The sequence below is a fragment of the Aulonocara stuartgranti genome (genome assembly GCF_965226115.1).
Source record: "Aulonocara stuartgranti genome assembly, chromosome: 13".
In the NCBI taxonomy this organism is placed as follows: Eukaryota; Metazoa; Chordata; class Actinopteri; order Cichliformes; family Cichlidae; genus Aulonocara; species Aulonocara stuartgranti.
This window is the reverse complement of record NC_138949.1, coordinates 10,325,852-10,343,451: the sequence shown is the minus strand read 5'-3', so window position 1 is coordinate 10,343,451 and position 17,600 is coordinate 10,325,852. Positions and strand designations below refer to the sequence as shown.

The following is a 17,600-nucleotide window of genomic DNA, read 5'->3' as shown; positions in this document are numbered from 1 at the left end:
GTGTGATGGTAAAGTCTGTATCTCCCTCCAGGTGTGATACTTGTGCGCCAGGGAGCAAAGTTGGACCGAGAGGCATTTCAGGAGCCTCGTGTAGAGCTGTTTCTGGTTGCGGAGGACATAGGAGGTTTAAACAACAGCGTACCTCTCACAGTTACCATCCTGGATCAAAATGACAACCCTCCTGTCTTTAGCCCGTCCAGTTTCAGCGTTCGACTTCCTGAAAACAGCCCGACTGGTGTGTGCATTGCTTTGTTTCTATGATCTGGGTCAGTGAGTGGGATGGGAGGAGGGACTTTGAAACAAAAGTATTACCCCTCCACTGTATGAGGTTTAGGCGCTTTTTGTCTTCGGTGTAGTGATACTTGATCACAATGTGTGTGTGTATATTTGCTCTCCAGTCATTACTTTGTCTCTTCCAGGTGTTGTGGTGACTCAACTGTCTGCCACCGATGCTGACTCTGGCTCTAACGGATGGCTGACGTATCGGTTGGAAAGTGGCGCAGAGGACCGCTTTGTGGTCGAAGCGCTGTCTGGCGCTGTCTTAGTGGGCAACACCACGCTTGACAGAGAGGAGCGCGAATCATACCGTCTTATCATCATAGCAACTGACCGCGGCACACCCCCTTTGTCTGGCACGGCCACCCTGACTGTTATCCTGGATGATGTCAACGACTCACGGCCACGTTTTATACAGCCTGTAACCGTGATAAACGTCAATGAGTCCACTCCGCCCGGTGTGGTGGTAGCCACGCTGACTGCCGAGGACCCTGATCTGCATCCGCGGTTGGAGTATTACATTATTTCCGTGGAGGCAAAGGATGATGGGAACAACCCAGTGGATGGGCTCCAGGAGTCCTTTGGGATTGATCTACACACAGGTGAGACATATATTTCTACCGCGTTGTATGTTTAGATCTAAAAAGCTTTACTTTGAGTAATGATGATGGATACCGGCTATATCAGGTCTTTTGTGTGTCTTTATATGGACTTTCAGGCGCGGTATTTGTACGCAACCCTCTCAACAGAGAGCTGGTAGCTACATTTGAGATCATTGTGTCTGTACATGACAATGCCAGCGATGTTATTGACAGGTCAGGCAGTGTTCCCAATGGTAAGTGACTCTTTAACCTTCAGTTTATTATAAGTGACTTCCTAAGTAGTTTCCACTTATCTCTCATATCATGATCTCCTCTACAGCAAGATTAACCATCAACGTGTTGGATGTAAATGACAATGCTCCTCGTTTCCGGCCTTTTGGAGTGACTAACTTCACAGAGAAGATTTTAGAAGGAGCTCAGCCAGGCACAACGCTGTTGTCAGTGTCAGCTGTAGATCCAGACAAGGGTCCCAATGGCCAGATCATCTACCAACTGCTTCACTTGCCTCGAGGGGGATACGTTAGACTGGAGGACCCTTCAGTTGGTGGGCTGTCGTTGGCTGCATGCTGTCAACAAACGCAGCATGCACCAGTTTTAGATTTGCTTTCATTTAAGATGCTGTTACTTGGAACATCAAATAAAACAGAATGCAATGATTTGCTAATCTTATTTTATTCACAGTATACAACAAAAACACATGTTTGAACTGAAATATTTTTTTTTTTAATGAAAAATATTAGCTCATTTTGAATTTGACATGTCTCAAAGAACTTGGGGTGGTGCCACATTTTGAAACATTTTGCAACTAATGAAGTAAACTGAGAGTAAACTCAGAAGTAAAGAGGGCAGAGGCAAAAAAACTGCATCTGTAAAAGGATTTCAGAATAATATTCCTTAATTTAAAATTGCAAACACTTTGAATGTCTCATAAGCTACAGAACAAAATAAGAAACTATTTCTCTTAAACTGGTACATTTTCTCAGTTTAAATAAGTTTTCTATAATAATAATGGATTGGATTGATATAGCGCTTTTCAAGGCACCCAAAGCGCTTTACAATACCACTATTCATTCACTCTCACATTCATACACTGGTGGAGGCAGCTACAGTTGTAGCCACAGCTGCCCTGGGGCAGACTGACAGAAGCGAGGCTGCCATATCGCGCCATCGGCCCCTCTGGCCAACACCAGTAGGCAAGTAGGATAAAGTGTCTTGCCCAGGGACACAACGACCAGGACAGAGAGCCCAGGGATCGAACCGGCGACCTTCCGGTTACAGATGCGATTCCCAACCGCCTGAGCCATGTTCTGTTCTGTGAAAATATGGGTTTATGAGATTTACAAGCTACTATTTACTAGCTTTATTTTTTTATTTGACTTGTTTTTATTGTAATTGTGTTTATATTATACTTTTCCGTACTTGTTGTCATGCAAATTTAAAATCTAAACACAGGCTATAGTATATGAATGTTGACCGTGACTATCATTGTGATACCATTTTTTCTAGGTAAGATCGTAGCCAACCAGACGGTGGATTTTGAGCAGGTTCAATGGCTGAATTTTACAATTCGTGCTCAGGACCACGGCACTCCTCCCAAGATTGCTGAGCTGCCAGTTTATCTGCGTATTGTAGATGTCAACGACAACAACCCTGTCTTTGTACAACCGTCATATCAGGTATTAAAGAGGACGTTAAGAAACACGAACACAATTGAAGCAAATTTGTGTAGGACTGTTGCTTAAAATGTTTCTATATTCTCTGTGATCACTGCTTAAACTTGATATTTGTGGAGATTTTAAGAGCCTACCGCAGGAGAAGTACAAGCCTCAGGATGCCAGTGTTATTAGTGTCATTAGTTACATCTATGTCTAAATTAAATAAAGTACCAGCGCACGTGAGCCCGAAAAGGACAAAACACAGCAAACCGAGAAATAACAAAGTCATTAAATTATGAATAAGAGCACACAAAATCCATGAAATTAATTCACCACAGTAAACTGCCACCAGTGTATTAACTGTAAAAATGAGCTTGCTTTGCAATGTCATCAAGCATTGTACTGCATGAGTGTTTTTTTGTTCTTTTTTTCTTGTTTGTAGGAGGCTGTGTTTGAGAATGTAGACTTAGGCACCACCATAGTTCGCGTCCGTGCTACAGATGCTGATTCTGGCCTCTTTGCAGTGATTGAGTACAGCCTGGTAGATGGAGAGGGCAAGTTTGGAATCAGACCATCTACTGTAAGTGAACTCATACACCAGCAAAATCTGATCTAGTGTAAATAAAATTGCTTTATTTTTGTTTCTGCAATTAGAGTTTTGTTTTAGCATTTCCTAGAAAATCCAAAATGACAAAGCTTTGCTTAAAGTGTAACAAAAACATCTCAGAGTAGTTACAGTAAATGTAACATTCCACTGTGTGAGATTTTAGTGGAAAGGTTAAAGCGAAGCAATCCATAACCTTTGAACAGCAGGTTCCACTGAAAATGTGGAATTTCTGTCCTCTGGGGAAAAAAATAAACATTTATTGAGTAGTGAGGAGTGTTTTACTGTGTTATCTCTCCTGGCAGGACTGAGGAGCATACTACCAGGAAACACAAGTTTATGCAAAAGGATCTAAAAATATCTACAGTACATATTTGACCGTATTTGACTTCTGTTCTGTCATAAACACAGAGTCAACTATATGTTCTCCCAGTCAACACTTTTACTTCTTCCCCTCATCATTCTTTCTCTTCTGCGTTAGGGAGAGATCTACATCCTGTCCCCTCTAGACAGAGAGACAAAGGATCACTACACTTTAACAGCTGTCGCCCGAGACAATCCCGGCGACAGTCCAAACAAGAGACGAGAGAACTCTGTCCAGGTAGAAATCGTAGTTCGTGATGGCAAAAATATTTGGTTTACACATAAACAATATTGTAAATATGTCTTTAGTATTTGGGTGATTCATTGAACCCTTATGGAAATGAGAAATAGGCCAATTTTACAAGTTGTGTTGTCAAAGTCAAAAAATAGCAAATCATGCAAACACTTGATCAAATACTTATTAAGGGTGTCGACCAGGAGAATCTATGAATTTGAAGCCAATGCTTATCTTATAATATATATATAATTTTTATAATTTGAACTATTGTTTTAACTGCGTGCTGAGCTAAACTCTGCAGATCTTAAAGCCCAAGCTAATACTATCCCTAATATCCTTTTGCATTATAATGTGTCAAATCAGGTCCTGGTGACTGTTCTCGATATCAACGACTTTCGGCCGCGCTTCTCAGAGCGAGTGTACAACACCAGTGTGTTTGAGAATAAGCCCAGTGGTACTTCCGTGATAACAATAAAGGCTACTGACCTGGATGAAGGCGAGAATGGTGCAGTACTCTACAACATGTTAGGACCCCATTCAGGTATGAAAACGCAAGATGCAATAAAATCCTCAATAGGGTCACATGACTAAATCTTTTCAATGAACTATGCTTTGAATTAAAAGTTACTACCTTAGGTACAGCTTGAATTCTTCCAATAAATATCCACACTTTACTTTTTAATCACTTGTATAATTGGTGGAAAGAGAATAGTATCACAACTTTGTCTTCTCTTGCGCTTTTTCAGATGCGTTCTCCCTGGATCCAAACACAGGACTGGTGCGATCTCGACGTCTGCTTCAGTCGTCAGAACGTTTCAACCTGACTGTGGTGGCTACAGACCAGGGGCGTCCCCCCCTATGGGGCACAGCGGACCTGATCATCATAGTCATAGATGTCAATGACAACAGACCTGTGTTTGTTAGGCCTGCCAATGGAACTATCATCCATATCTTAGAGGTACCATCTGCATTCACAGCCTTCTTTAAGTCATCGTTGTCAGCATGTGCTTTTGCCGTACGCTTCTGTTGTGCAAGGATATATATGTCCTGATTTCTTTACTCTAGTGCTACTATAATGCTCAAAAGAAATGAGTCACTGGTTTTACTGTGAAGAGTTGAACTTATACTTTTACTTCCTTTTTAATACACTGCTAATAAAATGTATTTCATGTGGATTAGTCATATTTGTCTGACACTCCATCAGTATCATAAATGGCTCTAATAAAATAACCCTTATTGTGGTTTGGTTGTGGTCTTTCAAGAGTTGTTTATCTTCCAACTGAGAGACATCATACCATATCACAATATAGAAACCTCTCATAAACCACAGATTTCTTGCATTTGAGTAATATAGATAGGTTATTTAGTTCAAGTCACACAAACACTCACTGCCCTTCTTTGCTCTGTACAGGAACAACGTCCAGAACTGGTGGTGTATGAAGTGCATGCTACAGATGCTGATGAGGGGCTCAATGGAGAAGTGCGCTATGCCTTCCTGCAGACGGGAGCCGGTAACAGAGATTGGGAAAACTTTCACATTGATGCCGTGACTGGAGTCATTACTACTACTGCAAAGCTTGACCGAGAGAAGCAGGCCTTGCTTAGCGTGAGTCACCAGAGTTTGTTTGTGTTTTCAGTTGGTGTAATTGTAGGTATGTGACGCTAACCCTGTGCAAACTGTTCTCTCAGCTTATTATTGTGGCCCGTGACATGGGCCAGCCAGTGCCTTATGAGACCATACAGCCTCTGCAGGTGGCGCTGTCGGACATCGACGACAATGAGCCTGTCTTCCTCAAACCGCCTGTGAGCACACAGATCTAGGAATACATCATAAATGTGGTCATCTGTACATAAGAGATTGTGTTCATGTGTTTTTATGTAATATTTTCCCATGGTCTGTGTGTGTGTGCACTTCCCAGCGTGGTGGCTTGCCTTACCAGAAGCTGACAGTGCCTGAGCACTCCCCTCCAGGAACCACTGTGGGCAACATAACCAGAGCTGTGGACGCCGATGAGGGCTCCAATGCAATCGTCTACTACTTTATTGCAGGTCACTCGGTGCTTTACACACAGTAGCATGTTTTTGCTGTTAATTGTGATTTTTTTTCTCAGTCAGTTCAATAACTGATGTAGCCAAAGTCTTGAATTTAGGAAGATTATAAACAAGTTTTTCTCAACTTATTGTATCTCTATTGTGTGGCCATATGAAAGTCCTTGTACTTCAAAAGCTTGAGAATAATGAAGACATTTGTATGGATCTAGCTGTCTTTGTTCGCTCTTTGAAGCTTCAGTGTTTAATGTGGCCAAATGTGTCTCTTCCTGAAGGAGGAAACAGCGACGGAAACTTTGGCTTGAGTCTAGATGGAGAGTTAAAAGTGCTCAAAGATCTGGACCGAGAGGAGATCCCAGTCTACTCCATCATAATCAAGGCTTCCAGCAACAAGAGCTGGACTCCCCCCAGGGGTCAGAGGTCATTACGGGCTAAAGCTCTGGATCCGGCTCAAGACCCCAGTCTGCTGGATGTCCGGATTGAACTGGAAGACATCAATGACCAGACACCACGCTTCATGAAGACAGAGTACACTGCAGGTAACCTGCTTTCCTGCATAAATCTGTATGATGGACTATGTGATGCCGACATTTACTTTATACATTTCTTTCTTGTTTTAGGAGTTGCAGCAAACGCCAAAGTGGGCTCAGAGCTTATCAAGTTGGTGGCTATAGATAATGATATAGGCAACAACAGCGTGGTCCAGTACCACATTGTTACGATCCGCTACTTCCACTCACAGAGCAACGGCAGTGAGGATGTTGGCAATATGTTCATCATCGGTGCGTTTCTATAATGCATTGCTGTAATGCAAATCCTCTGAAGGGAGAACCAAAATGCATTGTATTTTAATCTTGGGTACATTTTGACCTGTGAGAAAAAAGAAATTTAAGAAACTTGCACAACAAGTATTTCTGAATTCTAGAGGGCAAAAACACTGTGTAGCAATGGCGAGAGATTTAAAGTAAATGCAGATGTCAAATATCTCATAATAAAAACTTGATGAAAAACTGTTCACATATTGTTTTAAAAGATAAGGACGACTCTGTCACAAATGAGTAAGTTCAGACTTTGAACTCGTTTGCAAACAAATTATAGGAATTGAAATGGCTTCAATAAAACCGAGTTAACAAATAGTAACAGCGTTCTCACACATGAACATTTTGCTTCCCGTAACCATTTTCCCACGCAGACGCAGAGAAAGTTACTTAAACCACCGCCTATTTTCAGATCTTTTCTGCATGGTTTCAGTTGTACTGGTGTACATACAGTGACAAAAGTCTTTTTGCTCCCGAGTGAAGCAAATTTCTTACACAGAAACAATGCTGTCCCTTGATTTCCCCAGGTTTGACAGATGGCATCATCCGCACTTACGATCTCTTCACAGCCTTTAATCCCGGCTACTTTCAGCTTGAGATTTTGGCATGTGATTTTGCTGGACACAGCACAACAACTAATGTGAATATCTATATTCTCCGGGATGACCAGAGGGTCAAGATAGTCTTCAATGAGATTCCCGATTTTGTTCGTGCAAACCAGGAAGATTTCATCAACCTGCTCTCCAACATCACCGGTGCTATTGTCAATTTAGATGACATACAGGTTAGGCTTTCTTAGAGAAATGCTTTGATTTGTTTGCAGTGTGTAGATATCTGACATCTTTGACCCTTTTTTTCAGTTTCATGTGGACAAGAAGGGCAGAGTGAGCTATGTTCAGACTGATATGCTCATCCACGTTGTCAACAATCAGACCAACACCATCCTAGACGTTGAAAGGTCGTGTATGCACTAGCGCTCCAAAGCAGCGTGGTTGCACTTTGATTCACATACACTAGGAATAATAAGGCCAGTGCAATAAGGCCTTTTTTATATAAGGACTACACATTCTGAACCGATTTTTTTAATACTTTCCAGGGTTATTCAGATGATCGATGAAAACAAAGAGCAGCTGAGAAACCTGTTCAGAAAATACAATGTTGTGGATGTCCAGCCAGCTGTTGGGGACAAACTGCCAGACGACATCTCTACTCTGCAGGTGTGCAAAGCTGCCAACTCTGGAAGTCTCCAGCCTGCTGCAGATGTTATTTGGTTTTGGTGCTTTTAAGGTGTCTTTCTTTTTCTCTTTCACAGCTGGTCATCATTATCTTGGCTGTGCTGCTGTGCTTTGCGGGGATTTTGTTTGTCACAATGAATTGGCATTATCGCAGAGTGTAAGAATTTTGTATTAAGGCACATTTGTTTACATTGTTTGAAACTCGCTCAGTCACGCTACCAGTCTGAGCAGCTGATCAACATGTTTATGATCTCATAATGTGTCTTTTTGTTTGACGCAGACATGAGAGGAAGTTGAAAGCAATTGTCGCAGGATCAACAGGTGAGAAGCAGCTCGACTGATGGGACGGTCCCTTTATCTGTTGATCAGGAAATGACTTTGCTATCTGCTGATGTACAGTACAAAATATCAGTTAACTCAAAGCTGTTTTTCCATTACATTGAACTTTCCTCTACCTCACAGGAAACCAGGGACTAATGGATATCCTGGACATGCCCAACACTAACAAGTACTCCTTTGAGGGGTAAGATAATAGCTTTATTTTTACATTTTACTGGCTAACATTATTTACAAGAAGTTCTCACTTACAACAAAGTTCTCACTTGATGTTTGTTTTTTGACAAGTTCTGTTTTTTCAAAGTCTCACTTGATTTTTGTTGTTTGACAACTTCTGTTTTTTCAGGCATGCCTCTCCTTAACTTAGAAAACAATAAACAAATAAATGCTTAATAAGTGTATTTATTAATAATATAACAGAGGAGGTTAACAGACACTGCAACAAAGGACAGAAGAAGAGCAGGGCACAGGAGGGAGACAAGACACTTGACAATAATGAAAGACAGTGATACAGGAGGGGAAGTAAAACTAAACACTAGACACCACTAGATTTTATCAAAATAAAACAGGAAGTAAGCGCCATAACTAAACGTTTTAACTTAATCTTAAGCTACAAGAGGGAACAAATTAAAAGGACTAAATTATAACAAGAATTAAATGCTCCAAAATGCTCAAGAAAATAAAAAGACCAGTATACAAAACTAGTGAACAACCTAAAAAGTTGAAAGTTAAAAATCATCGTCCTGCAACCCCAAGAAATATTATTGGAATTTAATTCCCCACAAAACCCTAAAGTGTTGTTTTAACGTGTGACAGCAAGACTAACATGTTAATTAGTAAGTGTTAAGTGTAAGTAAGTGTTATCTCTGCATAGCTCCGGGCTAGCTGTTTCCAGTGTCATTATATCAAACTAAGCTAACTGCACATTAGCTTTATAATTAGCTTACAGACAAAATAGTTGTAAAAATCATAGTTAACTGCATTGTCATGACTATTTGAGCTGTTTTCACCATAATTAGGTATCCTCAGCATTTCTATAGCACAACAAATTATGAGAAAAGAGACACATAATCCAATCATTTCTTTCCTTTCTCCATAGATCAGGAAGTTCATTTGAATTAACCATTTTCTTGAAGCTTATTTTGATGCCTTCAAAGGCAAGGTCCTTTGTATAACCTCTCACTGATGGATTTAATGCTTCTGCAGGGCCAATCCAGTGTGGCTGGACCCATTCTGTCGCAACCTTGAGTTGGCTGCTCAGGCTGACCATGAGGATGACCTGCCTGAGAACCTGAGTGAGATAACTGACCTGTGGAACAGCCCCGCACGCACTCACGTCAGTACCAACATCCATTTGTATTTCTCAATAACACCCCAAGTATATTAATAGATACAATTTTGCTATGTGTTTTAATACTCAAGAGATGTAGAATATGGGAGTTTGTATCGTTTACCATGAAATACTCTACCATAACGTTTTCATCATTTGTTCTCACAGGGCACATTTGGTCGAGAGCCTCAAGCGAAACCTGAGGATGATTGTTACTTGAGGGCAGCAATTCAGGAGTACGACAACATTGCTAAACTGGGCCATATCATGAGAGAGGGCCCTATCAAGGTGAGACCAGGAGTAATGCACTCACACATGCGCATACTTTCTTTTTTATTTTTGCTCCATCCATCTCATAATTGTCGGGACAGTTTCTTTTCCCAGAACTCAAGCCTTCCCCTATTTTTAAGAAGTGGAGGAGGTCCTGAGTATAAAATATAGAGGCAGACCCTGAGGACTCTATTATAGGCTTTTAACGTGCCTTCAGGGATAGGCCTTCCTGCTCTGGATTCTTATTTATCTGTCCTGTGACAGCGCGGGTGTGCAAAGGTGGATGGTGTTACATACTATGTTTGATCATGACTGCCATCCTGTCAGGGTTCCCTGCTCAAGGTGGTCCTGGACGACTACCTGAGACTGAAAAAGCTCTTTGCAGCACGGCTTGTCACAGCATCCACAACCGAAGGAGACATCTCATCTGTCACTGAGGTGGGCTACAAAAAACGGACGAGCTCTCTGCACCTGCTGAAGGTGTTCCTGTCTGCTGGAGAATGATCTTCTGTTTCTCTCAGTTCCCTTTCTGACAGCTTGTCTGAGTACTCTGACATGATTCCTTCCTGCTGGTTCTCCTTTCTCGTGTACTGTGAACCAGACTTCAGGTCAAACAGAGTTTAAGCTTAAAATTTGCTGATTATTTGTTTCAAGTGTTTTTCTTCCAGTGACCTACTAATTTCACTTCTGTTTCATTCCACTGATTTACTCCTTTCTAGCACCTTGTCAAAGCTATTTCTTTGTCAACCTAATGCATTTTAATCCCAGCATTAATAGCTAGCAGCTTCATTCACTCTCCCTCTCCTCTCCTGTCCTCCTTTAACAGCTGATCCAGAGCGATTTGGATGACGAGGACGATGAGCATCTGGGTATGGGTGGAGGTCGGGGCACTCTCCGTTTCAAGCACAAGCTTCCTGTGGAGTTGAAAGGGTCTGAGGGTGTGCACGTGGTCCACGGCAGCACAGGCACGCTCCTCACGTCTGACCTCAACAGCCTGCCTGAGGACGACCAGCGGGCCCTGGCACGTTCTCTGGAGGCACTAAATTCTGATGGGGTGCTGTACTCTGAGCGCAACGCCCGTACAGAGTCTGCAAAGTCCACCCCGATGCACCGCCACAAGGATGGGGACACCCTGTCTGAGAGTCCGCTGGAGATCACAGAGTTATGACTAGCCGAGGCCTCGCTGGTCTGAGAGCAAACCACGACTCGTGTGTGTGTGTGTGTGTGTGTCCTTGTGCCTTCACACCGCCACCCTGATAAGTTTGGGAAGGACTGGAGGAGCAGTGTGTGTAGTCTAGGGAACATCATCATCGAACGTCAGTGCATCATTGAGACATCCCGATAAAGGACGAACGCAGCACTGGGTCAGCGTCGGTGGATCTTGCATTGGAAACGGTCCCATGTTGGATTTTGTCAAGAGATGGTTTATTTAAAAAGAAAACATATTAATAAAGGAAAGTGACAAGCTTGACACTTTCCTTCAGCGAGACAGAAAAAAAAACTGGTTTCATCAACTTTTATTTGAAGAGCTGAGTGGAAAAGAGGGACTAAGCCTCCCTGTGGGAGAAGCTTGTTGAACCACGACCTTAAAATCGTCAGAAGGTGCCTCGTTCTCACTAAACTTTTTGAAGGCATGCCTGGACTGCACACTCACACAAACGCACACACACACTCAAAATAAATAAATAGAATAAAAATGATGCTACACACACTCAGACCAGCGGATGGCCGTCAATGGGAGACTGAGACAATAACAATTCCTTATCACGCTGATATTTTTCCTTATTGAAAGATGCCTATGTCTGTGTTGAATGAGATATTAGATGTTGTTGTTGGGACTTTATTGATGAACACTTTATGGATACAGGGGAACCTCTGTATTTTCCCAGTGATGCTCACGGAGTGGCGTTTTCACCTCACACAAAGGGATGAGGAGGCCTGAGCTCTTTTTGATCGTCTGAAGAGCAGCAGAGAACATTCAGACTCTAGTCCAGCTCACTTTTAAGAGCATAACTGTGTCAGTCACAGTTAAAGCAAGAACCTGCATAAGAAGAGGAAGACTTCTTAAATGATGAACATGGTGGATGAAGGATGACTGTTATCTGGTACTGGGGTTACAGGGAGTAAATAAATCTTTGATATTAAGGGCAGTTAGAGAAAGCCTTGATAAAGACTTATAAATGGGGGAAACTATGAATTATCCCATTTTCTAGACATAAAGAAGGCATTGTGCCCAGAGACTTTACACTGCCACCTGAGGGAGTAAAAGTCATGCTCCAATGAGCAATGTTTGCTTTATTTTTTTATTTTCTAGAATATGTGACGGAATTAAAAGATATTTTTGAAGAAAAAAAAAATATGCTGGCTTACCAAAATCGGTAGGGAACAACTTTGGATGTTTGAGTATGTGTATTTTGTGCTATGGTGACATGTCGTTCTGTTTTCCTTTGCAGGACAACTAATGCTGTTTCTGATGAGTGGTGTGTTTTAAAAAATAATGATTTTTTATATTCCCATTTTGTAAGTTTTTATTTCTTTGTCATTTTTGTCACCAGCCCTGAGATCTGTGTTGGGAAATGTTGTGGGATGGTCTGTGGTAATAAAAAGACTTATGCAATGGCCTCTGACCTCAATAGATGTTGCCATATGTCTGGTGTCTGATGCAGCAGAACGAGCTCAGGCAGGAACAAAAAGCTTGGGAATCTGAAAATAAACATTAATAAACCTAAATATTAGTCCCCCAGTTACCTCACAGTTGACGTCTGTTCTACCCGCAAACAAAAGCTTAAGTAGGAACATAACACTACAAAAGAAGACTTAGCAACTGTGGTGAGGTGGTAAATACTGCCTCCTAGTGGAACACACCTGGTATTAGGGAGCAAAAACATACAAGTAATTAGTTTGCACTCCAATCCATCCTTTTATTGTTATTAGATTACATAGAAAATTTTTCATTAATAATAGCTGTCAAAAAACTGGAAGGAGGCATTAGAAGACGTGATGTGATGTCTCATCGGCCTGTAGCGGTTCCTGATGTCACAGTGGTAGCAGTGGTTGACATCTTCTTCAGAGTCCTGTTCAACTGTAGGGACACAAGAAGTGATCATTAGTCCTGTATTCAAAATCTTTTCAGTGCGGGGCAAACCAAAGGAGCAGGTGATGTTTTTAATTTTAATATTAGAGACAACTGTTTAATTTCCAAACTTTTAATATTCAAATTAGATTGTTACACCTTGTAATAGTTAGCATCTGAAACATATTAAATATTTTCCCATTCAGAGGCATTATGGACGATTGCTTACCTCCTCAAACTTGTGGATCTGTCTGATGAAAAAGTCTCCATACCGACGAGCGACTTTGGTGTCGGCAATGTGGATCATGTCCTGTGGGGAAAATGCCATCAAATATAAAGTACAACAAGCCACATCCACATATCTAACTTCTGTAAAACTTAATTTAAATCTTATGCTTAATTTTACCCAAACTAAACACCTGAGGCATTCCTCAGAGCCATCCAGCCCTGTGACATGCTATTTAAACAGCAGCACAGAAACATCAAAAAGAGCACTTTCATTTAAAAGATGTTCACCTTGTCAATGTAAAAGTCGACCTCAGACGCAGACTGGAACTCTCCGTCCAGCGCTGAGATGCCGCTGGTCCACACCAGATTCTTCATCTTGTGTTTGAAGACGAGCAGCTGAATGCGGAACTCCTGCTCTGTCATGTCCAGAAATCCGGCCAGCTTGGCTACTGGCATGGTGGTGTACAGCTTCAAGAAGCTACAATGACATATTGTGACTTAGATGACATGTATAAGCACTCAGACACAATCTAATAGTTCATGTAAAGGATTTAAATATGTAAAGTGTGGCAAAACGTTTGGAGGAGATTCAGGATATTTTTGTACATTACTCCAGCTTTTACAGGTAAAACTACAACCTCCACATACTCACAAGTTGGGGGACTCACCTTCGAATGGTGGAGAGCTGGGCCTGCTGCTGCACCTCCTCAGCAAAGACCTTCAACTGCTGTTGAAAAGGTTCTTTGTGGTAGTTCGGGTGGACGTTGTCGTAGTTTGGCACTACAGGTGACAAGAACTTGGGACAGGCAAAGCTGAACAGCTCCTCGAACACCTGCAGATCTCTGAGATGGTAAAAGTAACATTTGCATCAAAAGAAATGTTTGAGGCTACGAGCACAAATGCTAATAAAGTCATACATTACTGATTCCATATCCCATAAGCAAAGCTCCACACTTTATATAACATTCTACATAATACAAAATCATAACAGTAAAACAGAAAAGGACTGACTCACAACTTAAACAAATATGTTGTAAAGCAAGGCAGTGAGTGTAGGTCTTACCCCTTTTGCATGCGGAGCATCTTATCTCCGTACTTCTCCCTCAGCTGGGTGTGGATGCTCTCGTCGATGCGCATCGGGTACATGGTCAGAGCGATAGCCAGCAGGCCGTGCATCTGCTCATTTTGTTTGTTAATCTGAAGAAAACATACAGGTATTATGACACCTGTTCCAAACATAATACTGTTTGATCATCCAACACAATGAGAGTGCCTGATTATTATTCACATGTCAAAGCATTTTAAAGAAAATCAGCGCATCCCAAATGTTGCTGTCTGAAGTTCTCTCACCACGTTCTGTACAGACATAAATAAAAGAACCTACAGCTAAAGATAAGACAATAAAACCACTGCTGTTACTGACCATCTCATATTTATACGTTGACCTCTGGAACATGTTTCTTGTTCTCTGGATATAGAGCAGGATGTTAGCAAAGACTCGAATGGCATCCTGGTAGCGCCTCATCATAAGGTAGGCAAAACCCACATAGTAATATGTGGTGATTTGGCACTCTGGAACACGCGAGTACATACTCTGAAAGATAGGGAGAAAAAAAAATATGCAGAAATATGAATTACAGAGAAAATGAGCAGTTTCATTTTTTAATGTTTAATTTCAACAGATCAGCCAAACTTTATTTGTTGCTACAAAGGTTGATTTGATAGAAACTTTAAACTCTGAGATGAAATGAATTATATGACTCCGTGCTACTGAAGAACTGAGAACTGTGAATTATGTATTTACTTTATAAAGTATTATAATAGTTATTCATTGTTAATGTGTCAGGTAAATTAATGAGTTCCTTCTTTTTTACTGCAACTTCACTTTGCCCACATTAAATTTCATGAGCATAAAGACTGATAAAGCAGAAACTGTGTCGAGTCAAATTATCACAAGAATCCTCGGAGAATATCGTTTGTTTGTTTTAAATTAAAAACATCAGTATCTGTCAGCATTGTATCAATCCTTCTAGGACAAGAGGAAACAACACCAACAACACATTTCCATAATGACACTCAATCCCAGCGCTCATCATCACTAGTGGGAGCAGACCAGACCTCTCTCTACATGAGGTCTTAAATAAGGTCGTACCTTCTTATTGAGCTCAATGTTCTCCAGGACTTTGATGGCCTGGTAATAGTCACCAAGCAGAGAGTGAAGCCTCAAAAGCCCGACCAAGCTGAAGTAACCCAACATCTTGTACAGAGAGTGACGTCCATATTCTCCAGCCACGCTTTCTGGGTCTCCTGCATTACAAGAACACATAACATGTTCACGACCTATACAGTCCTGGACTCTAAAGCCTTAAATTGACATAATTCAAGATTTTAAAATAATTAGGTTTCTATGAATACTCCATTGTTTCTATAAATATCATAAAAACACTCTTCTTTACCTCCACTTGTGTAGACCTCAAGCTGACGGTTGATGTTGCTCTTGTCCACCAGGGAGTGGAGAACATTGAGGACACTGTGGACGTTCCAGATCTTCGGGTTGCTCCTCAGGAACTCAATTTCCTCCTCAGACTTTTTGGCTGTCTTACAGCGGTACTGACTGAACGACTGAAACTGAAGGTGGAAGAGATGTTTGTTAGTGGATTTTAAATATGCTTTCTAGCCACGTGGACTAGTGATCATTAAAGACCATGAATATCTTCATTAATATGTCACCTATCTGGTGCTTAAAGTAATGATAACATTAACAACAACAGCTATCAGCCCTTTTCTTTATTTGGATCTTATTGATTGTTGAGCATGCACTCTAAAAACACTGTAATGTACCTGGTAGATAAACTCATCAATGATGTCCCAGAGCCACTGGTTTGGCAGCTCCAAGGGGGCCGGCCCATCAGCATCTGTTTAGAGTCAACAATGATCTCATATAGCTGCTGTTCTTGCACTAACGGATCAGAGAAAATGTATGGACAATATGTGCTCCTTACTGAGAATGTAGTTGAAGAGGTTGCAGTAATTGTAGTAGGACTCAAATCTCTGGTCCAAAGTTGGTCCACCCTGATTATACAGAAAATATTTTTTTCCAACCAAATTCTAGAAAGTTTTTTGGACAGTGATAAAAAAGACACAGACGACTGTTCATATTTAGCAGCTACTCACGCTGACTTTAGCGTAGATGTGTCTGTAATAGAGTTCTTTGTAGAGAATGAGAAACACGGCATCTGCAAAACACAAGAGACAAAAACAACATGAAACATCTCCACTGAACCACACAAAGGAGGCCTAAAACTCTTATAAAATCTTAAATATATAAAATAAATAATAATAATCTTAAGCGGTGCAAGTTTATCTTTTTTTTTAAAAATCACACTCAAACAATAAAGAATAAAAATGATACTATCCATACAAAATCAAAAGTAGAACAAGTAATGGATAACGCTCTCACCATTGCCAACAAGTGATGCGATGGCCTCAGCCTCTGGCCAGGGAGAGGTCTTGAAGAAACGGTCAGTCAACTTGTTCCAGCTTAATAGGTAAGAGCATGAAAAAGTCAGCATATTGATCACGCACGGTGTGAGAGTTATGTGCACAGAGTTAAGTTTACCTGTTTTCATAGACGTCCTGGATCTCGTAGATCTTCTGCTCAATGCTCTCACTAGACACCCGGTTGGACTGCAGCTCATAAACCTTCTGGTCAATCAAGTCAGAGATGGTTTTGTGGAAATACTGCAGAAAGTTCTTGATCACCTCTGGGATGACATGGTAGGTCTGCTGCTCATACTGCCTCTCGTAGGCAAGGTCTGCTTTAGGGTCACCTGCAAGGAAAATTAAAAGAACATCCTTTAATCTGCTCTAAAAGTTACTTATGTTGTGTGACTGACTAAACAAGAGGATTGTATCTGTAAAAATAGATAGTATGAGTATAAAAGGGATGGTTATTTGTATACTTACCAGTGTGCAGATCGTAGTCGTTTGTGTAGGAGTAAGGATCGTACTGTAAGGAAACAAAGCAATCAGGCATTTGTTACTGATACAGCTACAGCATCTGATATTGATCTGCCCAGCGAGAAACGACCACCTGATCGATTATATAGTGATATTTTATAATAATAAAAATGCACTAAAAAGAGTTACAGACAATTAGCTACTTTTTTGGTTGCATTGTCTTAAAGCAGGGTTTAAGAGTAAATTTATATCACACTAACTCATTGAAGCCACTGTTATACTATGCCGGTGGAGTCGAGCTAGCTACACAGCTACCTAGCTAACAGTGTGCCATTGTTATTGCAGTCAAAACGTACAAATGTCTGATGGAGTAAATGTGTACTTACATCCTCTTCGTCGTGGTATGACATTGTATTAGCTATTAGTCCAAGCTAGTTTAGATGCTGGAGTGAAAAAAGAGAATATGTGCTCAATTAGCTACCGCCGCTAAACCACGCAGCTGGCGGTGGAGAGATGGGAAGAAGCGGAAGGAAGTAGCTGTGACGTAGGAGTGACACGCATCG

The 17,600-nt window shown here is 41.2% G+C and overlaps 2 protein-coding genes across 2 annotated transcripts in view; one reads left to right on the top strand and one right to left on the bottom strand.

The window, feature by feature from the left end:
• cdh23 (cadherin-related 23) overlaps window positions 1-12,565 on the top strand; it is a 196,456-nt gene extending 183,891 nt beyond the window's left edge. The window contains exons 45-68 of the mRNA XM_082556277.1: window positions 32-235; window positions 420-878; window positions 995-1,111; window positions 1,198-1,422; window positions 2,385-2,554; window positions 2,976-3,113; window positions 3,619-3,738; window positions 4,102-4,279; window positions 4,485-4,696; window positions 5,150-5,344; window positions 5,428-5,541; window positions 5,658-5,787; window positions 6,063-6,326; window positions 6,408-6,569; window positions 7,133-7,389; window positions 7,466-7,563; window positions 7,702-7,822; window positions 7,918-7,997; window positions 8,121-8,161; window positions 8,303-8,363; window positions 9,383-9,512; window positions 9,675-9,794; window positions 10,104-10,214; window positions 10,603-12,565. Coding sequence (XP_082412403.1) covers window positions 32-235; window positions 420-878; window positions 995-1,111; window positions 1,198-1,422; window positions 2,385-2,554; window positions 2,976-3,113; window positions 3,619-3,738; window positions 4,102-4,279; window positions 4,485-4,696; window positions 5,150-5,344; window positions 5,428-5,541; window positions 5,658-5,787; window positions 6,063-6,326; window positions 6,408-6,569; window positions 7,133-7,389; window positions 7,466-7,563; window positions 7,702-7,822; window positions 7,918-7,997; window positions 8,121-8,161; window positions 8,303-8,363; window positions 9,383-9,512; window positions 9,675-9,794; window positions 10,104-10,214; window positions 10,603-10,944 — 4,049 coding nt within the window. The 3' untranslated portion in view covers window positions 10,945-12,565. The remainder of the gene's footprint in view (window positions 1-31; window positions 236-419; window positions 879-994; window positions 1,112-1,197; window positions 1,423-2,384; window positions 2,555-2,975; window positions 3,114-3,618; window positions 3,739-4,101; window positions 4,280-4,484; window positions 4,697-5,149; window positions 5,345-5,427; window positions 5,542-5,657; window positions 5,788-6,062; window positions 6,327-6,407; window positions 6,570-7,132; window positions 7,390-7,465; window positions 7,564-7,701; window positions 7,823-7,917; window positions 7,998-8,120; window positions 8,162-8,302; window positions 8,364-9,382; window positions 9,513-9,674; window positions 9,795-10,103; window positions 10,215-10,602) is intronic.
• Window positions 12,566-12,672: 107 nt separating this feature from the next.
• Window positions 12,673-17,565, bottom strand: eif3s6ip (eukaryotic translation initiation factor 3, subunit 6 interacting protein). Its single transcript, XM_082556272.1, has 15 exons — window positions 17,424-17,565; window positions 17,044-17,086; window positions 16,697-16,907; window positions 16,538-16,617; window positions 16,252-16,313; window positions 16,080-16,149; window positions 15,919-15,992; window positions 15,534-15,705; window positions 15,230-15,384; window positions 14,501-14,671; window positions 14,141-14,274; window positions 13,746-13,919; window positions 13,366-13,555; window positions 13,079-13,159; window positions 12,673-12,858 (listed from the first exon to the last, which is right to left on the bottom strand). Exons 1-15 carry the CDS (start codon window positions 17,445-17,447, stop codon window positions 12,787-12,789), a joined length of 1,713 nt encoding a protein of 570 aa, XP_082412398.1. The 5' UTR covers window positions 17,448-17,565; the 3' UTR covers window positions 12,673-12,786.
• Between the last annotated feature and the right edge of the window lie 35 nt (window positions 17,566-17,600).